General features: G+C 38.4%; 1 protein-coding gene across 8 annotated transcripts in view; it reads left to right on the forward strand.

The window, feature by feature from the left end:
* Positions 1-391: 391 nt before the first annotated feature.
* mark2b (MAP/microtubule affinity-regulating kinase 2b) overlaps positions 392-15,138 on the forward strand; it is a 67,321-nt gene continuing 52,574 nt past the window's right edge. For 3 of the 8 annotated variants that reach the window (XM_007248077.4, XM_007248073.4, XM_007248079.4), the window contains exon 1: positions 395-1,896. In XM_007248077.4, the coding sequence (XP_007248139.2) occupies positions 1,846-1,896 (51 nt within the window). In that variant the 5' untranslated portion in view covers positions 395-1,845. Of the gene's footprint in view, positions 1,897-15,138 lie in introns of all 8 variants that reach the window. The other 5 variants (XM_007248072.4, XM_007248076.4, XM_007248078.4 and 2 more) reach the window with 4 other exon arrangements.

Below are 15,138 nucleotides of genomic sequence, written 5' to 3' on the forward strand. Positions count from 1 at the left end.
TGTGACTTCTTATAAAGGCATAGGAACTGAATTGAGTCCTGGCCATATTAGCTTGTTGCTACACGTTAGTATCTCGTTCCCACACTTAAATAAGTTGTGGCCATGATAAGTTTTGCACCATATGTTATGTAAGTAGTTTAGTGCTGCAAAATACTAATTAATATATTAAATACTATTTCTGCTAAAAGACCGTTCTAATAATGTTTTACCAAAAAAAATCTCTTTATTTATTGTTCATAATTATGTGTTCATATGAATCGTTGTAAACTGTAACTTATTATTTCTACACCAAGTATTCCACAGTTCAGTTAATAATTACATGTTGAATGAAGCAGGTGCTGTGTGTTTAGTGGTGTGAGCGCGGGCCGCTGGGTGTCAGCCGCCGCCCGCAGTGTAGCAGTGAGTACCGCAGTGTCTTGTTGAAGGTGTGTGACTGAGTGTTTACGGTCCCTCCCGACGGCCGCCGGGCTCCTCCTCACTTCATGTCGGCCGGCCATGTTGCCTTGCTTGTTCCGGTGTGTGTCGTCTGATTGAGGCTGGAGCTCGGACGCTACGCCTCGCTGTCCAGCCCGAGCCGCCGTCCCTCTTTGGTAACAGGCTCTGAGTCAGGGAGACAGACGCTGGGGCCGGAGCCCACCATGGATTTTACAACTTGACCGCTCTGGATGTTTATCATGGACAGTAGTTAGACACTTTTAACCCCCCGCGTCGTGCTTTTTCTTCTGAATGAGGAGGAGGAGAGACTGTGCTCGGATCGGGACTGTGGAGGAACGCGGTTTCCGCGGAGCTGCTCGCCTGGCTGTTCGGCGGATTTGACCGTTTGAAAGCTAACTAGCTGACGGACTGACTAGCTAGCTATTTAGGTTAGCTAAGCTAGGCTAACATTTCGCTAGTTCATTTTCATAGTCTCCTGCATTAGCTAGGTTAGCTAGCTGGCTCAGGTCCACGGCACACCACAACAGTTAGTTACTAAGCTTGTTAGGTAGCCTAGTAGCTCGTTAGAGTACATACGCTACTGGGTTGCCCTTCATATTAATTTTTTTATACGAACTGTATCGATTTAATCTGAGGGCGGGTTGATTTTGTTGGTATCTGACATTGTCTGGTTTTATTCTTCGCAGTGAATGTCAAATTAGCTCGGTTAGGTTAGCTGGCTAGCTAACTGGCTAATTTAGCTGGTGTTAGGTTAGCTAGCTAGGGTTAACTGGTCCCGGTCGGCCTGATATACTTCATTCTTTTTGTCATTAATGTGCCACAAAATATTCAAACCTGTTTTTACTTTGTTTATTGTCCTTTAGGTTAATCTATTTTAATCTGTTTCTTCACAAAACATATGCTGTAAAGTTAGCTAACTTGCTAGCTAACCGAATTATTAGGTTAAGAAATAGCTAAGATAGCTAAACTAAATCTCAACTGTTTATTTTTGAATTACTCACAAAACTGATAACCTAGCTTAGTTAGCGAGGATAGCTGAGTAATTAACATCAACTAACTAATTTAGTGAGGATATTTAATCCAGGGCAATTGAACAGGCATTTTATCTAAACTCAGCAGGACATTAACTAACGTCACTTGACTTTTTGTTGAACTTTGTTGAATTTTTAACCTCCTCAGGCACTGTTGACATGGACTCAGATAACTAGCTAGCTAATGTGGGATTCAACTTGTTGATCTGTCTGCGTGGCTCTCTTGCTGTCTCTTTGCTGGGGTTTAGCAAGCTCTAGTATTTAGTTAGCTCTCCTTCCTGATCAGCCTGAACAGCTAAAAAAAAAAGTCCACGCACTAAATGTGTGTCTGACTGAACAACTCTCTCCTTGGATCCGTTGCTGAGATTCCCCGACCAAAATGACAACCCGGACTCAAGGATTAGGTGTCATAGAAAATTCTTCCGGGCAGGTGAGTCTTCCACAGCTTCTTCACAGGCTCACTTTATCATCACACACTGACTATTTAAAATGCTTACACTTTACTAACATGTCAGTATGTCAGAATTCAATCTGAAGGATTTTAATCAGAGGGCAGACAGACACCTTCTGAACATCTTTCAGTGCACACCAGCTATTATGTGTTCAGCAGTCTGGCTTGCTTGCCTGTTAGATTAACAATATTGAATAAGTAGTTTGTTTGGAATTTTATGAGTTCAGCCTTGGTATTTAGCATTTAAAAATACTAGGCTGTTAAAATTTATCCGCGTCAACCTAACAAATACAACATTATTTGTTTGGTATCTTTGGTTGTTATCAGTTCAGATTCCCATTACACTGGAAACTGGCTTCCTCATCAGTTTCCTAGAAAATGTAATTTTCAAAAGACCTTCAAACTCGCATTTTCTTTCAGTAGCACTGGGGGGAAGCAGGGTTGTAATGTCTAATGCAAACATTTGCATTTTATTTACTGTCTTGTCACACAAAATGGCAACTTTAGAGAGAAGTAAAACTGTTATAACTATTGGATCACATCTATTAATTCAATAATTGTGATATTTTAACACAGTGCAGAGAATCACTGTCCAGGGTTTCCCCCAGGATTTCCTTGAAGGTGCGGTGGCAGGACCCCCCGGTTGGGAACCGATAATTTATATCACGTTAATGATATCACGATATAACACAATTACACGTTTCCAGTTATTTTCTTTATTTCCAACTGTCACTGAAAAATGCCCACTTAAAACAAAAAGTTGCAAAAAGTAGGTTTCTTTAAAATAAATCCTTATTGTTCTTTTTTCAGATACGGTAAACGTAAAAGTGTGCAACACAAAATGTTAAATTATACATAACAGAGGAGAAAGGGCACAACAGAATATATATGTATTATTTATTCGCTCTTATCTGTATTAGGTATTTTAAATGTGAGAATGAGTAAATAAAATAAAAAATATTATTGAATTTAATTAAAAATTGTGCTTATTAAAACAGACAAATAATATCTTTAATCTTTAATTTAATTACAATAAAATGTTTACTGGACCGTGAAAACAAATGCATCACAGAGCTGTTCTAGGGTGCCTCTATTCTAGGGCCCTACATCCTTGCTTTATGACAGCTCCAGAAACAGAAACATAGCGTGATTTTCACTCCACCAGGTGAGTGAGCCTGAGTGGACACCTGCGTAAGTTGAAGCTGTTTAATCACTGTTTAATTCATCTCTCTCTCGCGCGCGCGCATTATGTTTCAGTCTCTCTCTCTCTCTCTCTCTCTCTCTCTCTCGCATTATGTTTCAGTCTCTCTCTCTCGCTATTTACAGGCGCGCTCTCGCTCTCTCTCTCTCTCTCGCGTTATGTTTCAGTCTCTCTCTCTCGCTGTGTCCTATACTCACACTCTCTCTCGCGCGCGCGCGTTATGTTGGCACTGCATGACTAACTACCGATTTCCACCCCCGAAGGGGCAACGCTGATCAAGCGCGGGAAAAACGCCGGGCTCCGAATTTTCACGAAGGGTGGCGGGGAAGAACGAAGGCGTGGCGGACCGCCGCACTGAAATGAACGTGGCGGAAACCCTGCTGTCAGTTTCCAATTATGCCAGAGGCCAAAAATGAAGATACAAGATGACAATATGAAATTATGGTTAATGCATTTACAAATCATTTGTGCAACATTTACACCTTCCATAAAAGTCATCTCATAGTTAAGCCTGGCCAATTAGGGGGGAAATGGACAATTCTCAACTTTTGGGATTACAGTATCTGGCTAACTGAGAAACTGTTCAACAGATCCATCTCCAGATCTTTTAGGTATTAAGAAATTGGGAATAATGTAGAACGTCAGAATTGGCTGTGTTCTTTAAATGACTGCCACTAAGACCTTTTTGCTACCATGGCTTGAGAAAGCTAAAAAAAAATCATTAGCTATTTATTGTAGGTTAAAACTAAGTCTAAGGCTAGCTTCTGAAATCCAGATTAGGCCTAACGTTGAAAAAGACTTAAACCACATCCACAAATCTGGGTCATAACCTCTCTTAGGAATGGAAGGCCACACTACTGAAAACTAAAAACGAGTGAGAAGCTTTCGTTATTTCTCTGCATCATCCCGTTTTTATCTCTGACATCATAAAACAAAAGCTCTTTCAACATTTCCTGCGTGGAATTTGAACTAGAAGGAGAAGGAGGAGAATGAATGGCTATGCTCAATGATTACTAATGCCAGTGTGACTAATGCTGGCCAAAATGAGAAGTGTCTGACCGGAGATACGCTGCACCTGAGCATGTGTGCTGCTAGGGATTTAATGAGGAAAGAGATACAGCCTTGACCCCTCTTTTTCCCTTATTTCCCGGAATCCCACTACAGGAGCTCTCACCCCCGAGTTTTCAGGTAATCTTGTGTCTGCTTTAATAGAGGTTTAGAGTGAGGGAGATGAGTCAGTGGTGTTAATCATGCAGCTGAAATGTGGGTGAGCCTTGGCTCCATAAGAAGTAGGCGTGCTATCAAAATGTGTTATTATTTTGCGTCATCCCTCAGAGGTGTATTCAGGAGTGGGTTAATATCCTTTATTATTTTGTGCAAAATGGAATGTAGGGCAGATAAACTGCTTGAAGGAACAGAGCATTCTCTACGTGTTTTAATGTTTTTTTTTTTATGTTGTTTTCAAGCCTAAATTTTGTTTTTGAGTTTAATCCTTAAAAATACACTGATACGTCAGGAGTCATGGAAAAGGCACTAATATCGTGTTCAATGACTTATGCCATGTCTTATGGAAGCTAACGTATGCTGCACTGACCTGTGGGATTTGTGCTTGAGGCTTCCTGCATTGAATGTGGATGTCAATTCTGCCAGTGGCTTGTCTGTTCACATGGAAGAGTATAGCTAGCTAGACATAGCTAGACATCACTGTTTATGATAATTACCACTATTGCCCTATCCACTGTAAGTGATCCTGCTAATAATCATGACATATTCCTGTTAAACACTATACACTGTATATAGCCCTTTCTTATTCTAGAATTCAGGACTTTAGTCCTGTAATCTGTTTCTCTGCATATTTTGTAAACCCACTTTCACCTTGTTCTTTAATATGCAGGACCCCACAGAGCAGCTGGTATTGTGGGTCATTCTTAGCACTTCAATGACACTGGCATGGTGGTGGTGTGTTAGAATGTGTTGTTCTGATACACATATGTTAGACACAGCAGTACTGCTTAAGTTTTAATCATGGTGTCCACTCACTTCCCACATTATTGGATGCTCTTTGTTGGTCTACCTTGTAGAGGCAAAGTCAGCGACAAATGCCCTTCTATTGATGCACAGTTTGTTTGTATCCTCTAGTTCTTCGTCAGTGGATGCTGTCGGCTAGATATTTTAGGTTGGTGGACTGTTCTCAGCCTATAATTATAAAACTACAAGTAATCCTGTATGATGAGTGTGATGTTAATTTTAGGGCTAATTGGTGTATATTATGTTGCTGTTTCTGTCATTTTCTAAAGCTTCAGACACTCTGACTAGGTCTGCCAGTATTAAAGTAACTGGCCTGATCTAGTCTGTTTCATTTGGAAATATGCCAAGAAAGATTCAAGGTAGCTATTCACAGTGAGCTGTCCTGAAATGCTGATTGTGTTTGGACTTTCCCAGCTTCTTATCTGCCAAACTTCCATAATTGCAGCCCGTGTCACTAATAAGTTAATGTTCAGCTTTAGTGGTTGCCAACCAGTTTTAATAGGAGTACCATGTATGGCACATTTCATATTTAGGTGTTTTCCAACTTGAGTTCATGAAGGGCTTGTTAAATCACAGGTAAGTTGCAACAGGCATGTTGAGCAGGGAAGACACTAACATATACAGGACATTGGTGTTCAGAAGGTTCTGTGTTCTGGACTAGTGCATATTTCTGTACAATTTAACATAAAGCAACACCTGGCTATGGAGGTCATTTATCTCAAGCTTGCAGCGTGCCTCTGAGGGTCAAATTAGGGTTGCAACGGTATGAGATTTTCACGGTATGATAACCGTGGTATGACGGTTATCACGGTATCACAGTTTGTTACATAAATTATTAAACTGACCCTAAAAAAATTTCAACAAAGGTTTTTTGTTCAATTAACTTTTTATTGAAGAAACCTGGAACAATTATATAGATAATGTCTCCTTAAAAAAAAAAAAAAGGTGTACACCATTAGGTGAAGAAAACCAGGTTTTTGCACTACTCTTAAGGGCATTAAGAGTGTATATATATATTAAAAAAAAAAAAAAATATATATATATATATATATTAGAGGTGTGCCAAAAAATCGATTCACATAAGAATCTTGATTCTCATTTACTACGATTCAGAATCGATTTAAAATGTCCCAAAATCGATTCTGAGGGGCGGGTTTTGGACTGATTTTGGGCTGGGTATTTTTGTTGGACCTGGCAACCCGCTTGTCCCTTCAAACCGAGGTCTTCCAGACCCACACAGAGCGTAGTAGGTGTTTGAGAATCACCGGTAAGATGGCAGAACAAGCACTATATTACCTTAGATTAACGTGTAGTTTTAATGTTTTATGGCAGAATGCTTCATAACAAGCATAAAAAAGATCGCTAGTAGTTAGTTTCAGTAACTGTTAGCTAGCTAACAAGCTAACTTTCCAGTTCCACCTTAAATAACGCTACAGGTGGCTGCGGGCTGCAGCATTTAAGGCGGAACGGAAAAATAACAATAAGCTAATCAGAGCTCATTTCAGCTCCTCATCACAGAGGAATTAAGGAATGGACAATATGAATTAATTTCTCCACCTCCTGCCCCCTTTCTGAAGAAATACAACGACCTTAAATTAACTAGTTAATCAGCAGCTGCTCCTGAACTTTAGCGCTCCACTGCTATCATCACATCAGCCCAGCAGCGTCACCTACACACCACCGCTAGTAGCCTGGTAATAAAGCAGTGTTATTTATTATTTATTTATTGTTCATTAACGTCATTGTGATATCCCAGTGATTCCTCTGTCACTGAGGACCCACATTCCTGCACATTTTATTGTTTTTGTAACACATTACTTGCTCCAGGACCAGTGTATATTATGGAGGGTTTTTTTTTCAATAAGATTCATAAGCCAGAAGCAGAAATTTTTATAATTCAAATCGTTTTGAATCAAAAATCGATTTTGAATCGAATCGTGGCCCCCAAAATCGGAATCGAATCGAATCGTGAGATAGTAATCGATTCCCACCCCTAATATATATATATATATATATATATATATATATATATATATATATATATATATATATATATATATATATATACACACACACATACAAACACATGTTACACACATTACATGTCCTCTAAAAAGTAAAGATCCTGTATTTAAAATATTCAGTACAATTATTTAAGTTTAAATTATTTAATATCTGATAAACTGAGCCTGGGTCAGTGTCTGATCAACAACTGTTGTAAACGTCCGTTTTACTGCCAAGTTGGTATATAACCAGATGCTGCAGAAAGCGGGGATTTATTTCTGACATGATCCTCACAATAGAGATTTCTATTTTAAGGCTTTCACACCGAGTCTGGTTTTAACATATGAAAAACAGGCACGTCAGAATTTGAAAATGAATGCATGTAAATGAATGGCGTCTTTCACATCCAGTCCGGCCAGGACCTTTACACGGACACGTGAATCCATCGTAGCACGCACTTCACGCCTGTACCTGCGTGCCCAAATTTCGGATAACTCAGCGCTTTTGCGGGCGCTTACCGCATGGATTGTGCACGACTACAAAGAGGTTTTATTTAGGTTCAGATTAAAATTATAAACTAAACACATACTTTGCGCTGCACAGCGGGGGGTGGTGTTCTCGGAGATGGGAGAACAGGTTTGACGTATGTCCATCTTTAGCTGTGACTTTACAGCCACATTGATTACAAATCGGATAACCATCCTCGGGTGTGTTCAGCGGGTATCCGAAATAGTCCCACACTGCTGATTTTAGTTTAGCCTTTTTTTAGGCGGACGGAGATTTGTTTAGTCTGATGCTCTTTCTGCCGTTCTCACCGCTGTGTGCTGAGTAGCTGAAGCGGAGCAGAGTTGCGCATGCGCGGGTGAGTTTCTCCGCTGGCTTGCGTTTTACCGGTAATAAGCAAACACACACGGTATGATAACCGTGCATTTTAATACCATGGTATACCGTGAAACCGGTTACCGCTGCAACCCTAGGGTCAAATCAAGGTCAGATCTTCTTCTTGCTGGTTGTCCACTGATGTACAAGAATGAAAGAACACATACTTTGTATACCCTTTTTATCAGTACTAGAATCAGTAACATTGTTCAAGCACCATTTGTAATGCTGACAATGTATATAGATGTTTTGTAAGCTACATATAAATAAATGGTGAATGATGAGAATGTGACTGAAATAATCAGTTGGATATTGTTAGATAAGTATATTAAGTAGTATGTTTAAAATAGGAACAGATTCAGAGTGAGGTTTGGGGCATATGGTGCCCCTTCTGTTCACCACAGTTGGGAGCTTGGTTGATCTTTTGCCATATTGAGATTAAACAGTTGCTTTAATCTCAACAAACTAAGCAAGCAGTGCTGTTTCACACTGCATAATCCTGTAACTGCAGCAAGCCCATAGTGTCTATTGATTGTGAGTTCTGAATGCTGGTTACGAGACTCTTACCTTGTTAGCATTCTGTTGTAGTTTTCCAATTTTTTAAATTGGTTGGTGCCAGTTTATTACAAGTTAGAGTTACAGGCATTATAGTTAGAAATGAGAGTCAGCCCATAGTTTTTTAAAAGATTGTGTGGGATTATCTTAGAACTGTGATGACCCAATACTATGTCCTTGGCAGACTTGATGTGTGCTTAATTTACATTTTTGTTGTTACATAAAGAAAGCTAAAAGCTGTGGAAGCAAACGTTGAGCGATCAGTTAACTACAGAGATTATTGACTATTTAACACCTTTTACCCTTTCTTTGTGGATGTGTGTGTGTGTGTGTGTGTGTTTCTCATCCGATTCCAATGTCCAACTTGAACAGGATTCATCATCTGCAGAGTAAATAGCAAAAAAGCAACTCCATTTCAATTTATTTTAGGGGCTAGATTCATAAAGAGCCTATTTACACCTGATCACTTATTCATATGAGTCTTGAGTATCAGGATTATATCTGGTAAGGCCAAACTAGTAAACACACTCAGTATGTATTTAAAACAGATTTATATCCAGTCACTCAAACCAGTTTAGGGACTTATCCAAGACGTGCATTTGGTCAGTGTAAACACATCTGTATCTCCTAAGATGTTTTTACAAAAAAAACACCAGTAATAATTGCCACATAGCAAGTATTTTTGTATATTCCATCTTGCCCATCAGTCAGATCTTAGTCTGTTGAACAGAATATGCATTTTACATTGATTATGTGGTTTGGTCTTATCCAGGTTTAGTTTTGGTATTCAAGATTAAGGATTTCCTGCAGTGCTTTATAGTTCGGACAACTGTCTAAAAAAAAAAAAAGGCCCCTGTCAAGGCCCCCCCAAACAATGAGGCAGTGTAGCGGCATCTTTTGGTTAAATATGCTGCTATGCCTTATATGCTTTTTATCCGGCAGCTAGATAGCATACAGCAACCTGTTGTCACCGTGGGATGGTAAGATAATTATTTCTCTAAACTAAACATATGAATCGAGTGTCTAATGCACTGCTTCCCTACATAGGCTTCTTTATTTTTATTAAGTAAGGCTACATGCAATTTGTTTATTTTCTTATCAGTGTTGGAGATTTGCTTGCATGTTGGTTTCTGGCTTCCCCCAAACAATAATGATGAATCACCAGCACTGCCACCATCGTCAACAAAGGCACTACCTTGACTAACCAATTTTCTGTGGGGAAACCCTGAGCTGCTTGAAGTGGCTAGGTGTAAACAAGGTCGTACCATCTAAGAATGTGTGACGCTGTCATATGGTTTTAAAAAATATATATTTTTAATTTTTTTTTTTATTTTTTTTATTTTATTTTAAATATCAGTTGTTCTATATTTTTTAGAAGAAATTTTATTACAAAATAAATATTTTTTAAGAATAGCTATGTATCTTTTTTTGTAAGAAATAAAGCACCTTTCATTATAGTTTCTTTACAGTTGCTAGACACTTATTGAATCTGGTCCCTGATTTCTAAACTGTAAAGTTAGTACAGTATTGTTTCTCTTTTAACTGTTTATCCTTTATGGTCTGCCAGTCAAGAAAAAGTTTAGTGTAGTTTACCTTCAATGTCTAAGCAACTATGTGCAATAAAGTCAATTGAGTATTTCCTTAAGATTTTTTTTTTAATATTCAATACGAAAGGTTCTTTTCAGTGCATGTCAAAATGTTTTTCCACACATCACAAATCATATGTTAGTCTGATGCAGAAACCTCATATACCAACTTATCATTGACAATTTTGCATTGTGTTAGGTTACATTTACCTAAAAAAAATTATCTGTTAGAAAGGATGGGATGAATGTCTTAATGACAGGCAGCATGTTAGATATCAGTGAAAGATATTGAAGATCAAAAAGATTATTCCACATATACAATGGAACAAAACCTCTGCAGTCTGTGTTTACAGGATCACTTCGGACAAGATGTACAGCACAGCACAGTGTTTCTTTTAGGATTTTTTTCCCGGCCTTCACGTTATCAGTTTACTCAGTTTATAGTATCTGAGAGGGGTTGTTTTTGAGCTGAAACATATGAGCTGTACAGGGCTATGATAGTAACAGTAGTTGAGGTAACTTGGCCTTAGCTTTTTTTTTTTGTTTATCAAAGGATTGGTTGTTTTTCTCACTGTAAATTTCACTCCTATGTAATCTGCTGTGGTTTATGATATGCTGTGGCACTGGCTATAATTTAAAGTAGTACTGTGATCATGCTGCGCAGTGCTTCCTATGAAAAAAAAAAGAAAAAAAAAAGATATTTTCTAATATTTCATAACAGCAGGTATTTTTAAAAAATATGTCCTGAAATACTGCAAAAAAGACTGTCAATATAATCAACTATACTCAACAACAGGGGAATGTAGATGCAGTCAGATTGACCTTTTTTAATAGCCAGTCATCTTCCTAGAACAACCAACAGCTATAAACAAGAGTAAGTTAGCATGAGTCAACTGCTTTGGCAGTGTTTAACTATACATATTTGGAAATTATTTTATATACGTTTCTGATTTACTTAAGTCTCTGTAAACTAAGATTCTTCGCTCACTGAAGCAAGCTGAAAAACTTTTATCGCTTTCTAATTTTTCAACCCCATGCACTAGATCTGTTTTTTGACCATGGAAATTCAACACAAAAGCAAGAACTGCACTTACCGAAGTTAAATGAATCAGCGAAACCGGCAAACAGCAATTTTGACCTATCTGAATGTGTTAAGAATGGCTTCTGCATCAGTGTCTCTTACGAATAGCGTTTAACTGTAATTTCTATGATGAGCTGTTGCTGTTCTGTATAATCAGATAAATCATCGTTTGGCAAACACAGGAGGTACCCCTGTAATTGGAATATGAATAATGTTTTCAGTGTTTACACAAGACTTAAAAAGCCTGTTACGGTCTCATTTGTTCTGTCCTCAATGTGTCCTTTACCTCATGAGTTAATAGAAAATGCTACCTTCTTCTTTTTTCGGTGGTACTGTGACAATCGCAGTTCTGTTCATTATATACGCTGAACAACCATAACATTTTAAAAAGACACTGAAGGGTAAAGAAAATAACATTTGTTTATTTGGATACAATGGCACCTGTTATGTGTGAGAGATGGGAGATGTTAGGCAGCAAGAGGACAGTGTTGGAAGCAGGAAAAATGTGAATGGGGATTGGAATGTCTATGACTGCAGTGGTCAGTACACACCAAAAGTGGTCCAAGTAAAGGTTGATTTATACTTCTTAGTCAGAACAGTGCAGAATCTATGCCACAGCCTCCACGTTTAGCCTGTAACATTGTGAGCATTTATACTTGTGCTTTGGTGCATATGTGTGGCTCTGCAATCACACATCCACTGCTTGACTGGGATGACTTTTGTATTACAAATGACACTGATATTGTACTACAAACAATATTGACAAACTGAGTGGATTATGTTGAGGTTGGTGCTATTAGCTGTTGGACAGCAGTTACTTTTGCAATAAATAACAGTGGGGACATGGTTCAAACAACCATTAAACCAGTTCAGCTTGTCTTAGGACGATTTCACACCCGCTTAATTTAGTTAGGTTAAAACAGACTCTGGTTTGTTTGTATGCTTAGTGTGGTTCGATTGACGCAGGTGTGAAAACAGTAATGACATTTAGGTGTGGATCAAAACAACCGGACTCAGACCAGCTAGAGGAGATGGTCTTTGTCCGGTCCCAAAGGACACTGAAACGGTTTGATTGTGGTGAGAACGTGATCCAGTCTCAGTCCGACCCAGCTATCAAATATACTCCTTTTATTCCAACTAAACTGATGATGAGCACTTTAATCCTATATATTAGCCAGATAACAAAGTCCATGCTAAGAAGTTTCACACTGAACACCGCATGTGCTGTGTTCACTACGTTTTAACATTGTGTGTTAAAGCAGCTTTAGACTACGCATGTATGTACGCACTGGAATACAGAATCTCGATATATAAATTTTCTTGCTCCCGTGCCAAACAGCTTTGACCAATCAGAGGAAACAATGTGCTCACGTGGGTGATTGGTTGCCATTTTGGTGCGTTAAGGTTTGTGTCGGTGTAAAACCAGAGCAAACTGTGGGAGAAAATGCTCCAAGTAAACAAATGCATTCGTTCATTTGATTTCACACAAGTACACACATATATTTGTGTAGTGTGAAGCTTCTTTAACATCTGTGTAGTCATGTTCGTAAACCATGTTGCGCTGGCATGAACATTGAGCACTGCACATACCGCATTTAGTGAAATAGCTTAACATGAAATAGCAGCAGAGACAGCCTTTGTTCATACAACAGCTGAAGTAATAATCAAGGTAATAAATCAGGGTAAACTGCACCTAAACAGCCGTTTATTTCAAACATGAGGAGTATATTTTATAGTTGATTTGGATCTAAGTAGAATCACATTCTCACCACAAACAAAATGCTCTGAATTTTGTTTGGGCCCAGACTGAGACTTTTTTTCCACAGGTCTCAGTACTGTTGCTCTACTGTGCCGGTGTGTGCCATTTTGTACTTAGCTAAATTGTTCCAAAGAAGAAACCAGCAACAGTATCATGTATCACTTTATCATGTATCAATCAGTATCACTTTATGTGTGAAAGAGCAGATTCATAAAATGTTACACTGCCACAAAACAAAACTTCAGGTACGAAGAAAGATTGAATTTGTGCCTGTTTTACCTGAAGTGTGAACGTAGCCAAAGTTAATACATTTGCGTGGCTAGAAGCTTGGTGGTAAGAGAGGTTGAGTTCCCTTTATATACAGTCATTGGTCCTGTTAATATAGTCCTGAGTCCATAAAGCAGCATACACTGCTCCCCGATCTCTTGATGTTTTGGTTCTTTGAACCTAATTTGGCAGAGCTGAAAAACTTAGTGGAAGGAAGAGACTTTATTTACTGACATGAAAGGCCTCTGCTGGAATTTAGTCAAATAGGCCTCTTCACACTTGGCCTCTCTCCAGAATGAACTTTGGAGCTAGCAGGGCAAGTATGACGCCTCGGGCTGGAGAGTGTGCTGGTAAAGTAGGATCAAGTAAGTTCACTGTAGCTGGCTGACCGACAGCCACTGGAACATAGAATTACATGTTACTTTGCATACTTTACAAAACCACGCAAATACACATACGCACACACTTGCGTAAACACCAGTGTGCCAAAGGTTGAAGAGCCACATGTTGAAGTGTAGATTGAGGTTCATAATCAGTAAATACAAAGTAACATACATTAATGAAAGCAATTGATTAATGTGTTAAAGTATGACTTTATTTGGACAAGCATTCTTATTAGGTGTGCATTAAGTCTTTTTTTTCATATTTATTTTCATTTTAACACCCTATATTTGCGCTTTTTAGAGCAGCATGTTTAATCTGATTTATGTCAATTGTCTTTAATAACTGTGTAGGAACACACAGAGGTGGGTAAAATTACAGTTTTTAGCATATCTGCTCCATACCTCATTTTCTGCTCCATTTAAAAAAAAATCCATTACTCATGAAAAGTTAATAGTGGTCCATCATTCCAAGGTTGACCTATTTGAAGATTTATGTTTTTCATAAGCTGTACTACTCTGATCCATTGCAAACTGTAAGTACAACTCTGGTAGTTGCTGTGATATAACAAGGGTTAATTTTGTGTAACTACATTTTATTTACACTAAATATAAATCTGTTTTTTTTTTTAGATTTTATTATGTTAATTAACTTTATTAATACCTAATTTCAGTCATTCCTGATTCTTTTACGTCTTGCTTCAGGTTAAAATATTGTATGTTGATTATGTGTATTTTACATATAATAATAAAGTAGCGCATTAAGGGAGGAGGTGTTGCTGGGTTGTTGCTGACCTGCATATGTACTTGTTTGTGTGAGCGAACTTAAGAGAACAAGCCTTTCCAGTTGAGCTGGGCGTGAAGTTGACCGGAGGGAGTGCCGAGGCTTTCATAGCTCGACGTCATGAAAGAGTGTGTGTGTGTGTGTGTGTGTGAGAGTACGTAACTCAGGGATGAGTCAAAGCCTGTTGGTTGAGATCATTGCCTCAGTCACTCTTATTTGAATGCTAGGCCAGTGCAATCAGAGTAATGTGTAGCTAACAGGTAATGTGTGTTTCATTAAGCCTAGTGTTTATTAGACTTCATTTCAGAACCCTTTGTTTATTTGTCTGAATATTTGTCTTTTTAATGTATTGTATAATTATATGAAACAGTATTTTTGGTGAGTTTTAGGATCTAGGTTTTTATAAATTATAAACAGTATAATTATAAGTTCAATTATAAACATGAAATCTGTAATAGAACAGGTTTGTAATAAATGTTAATATAACCGAGTGTATTGTGCCGTTTGGCCAATCAGAATCATTTGCTGTGGTCACTTTGCTACCCAACGGCTCAGTAGGCAATGACAGTTACTTTAGGCCTCATTAAATGTGCTGCTGGCCGCTCTGCGTGGCTTTTCTGAACTACAGTCATGTACAGCTGACAGAAAGCTGTCAGAACTGTTTTAAAGAGAGCTTATAAATGTCCACATCCCTGCA

This window comes from Astyanax mexicanus, chromosome 8 (assembly GCF_023375975.1).
Source record: "Astyanax mexicanus isolate ESR-SI-001 chromosome 8, AstMex3_surface, whole genome shotgun sequence".
NCBI classification, from domain to species: domain Eukaryota; kingdom Metazoa; phylum Chordata; class Actinopteri; order Characiformes; family Acestrorhamphidae; genus Astyanax; species Astyanax mexicanus.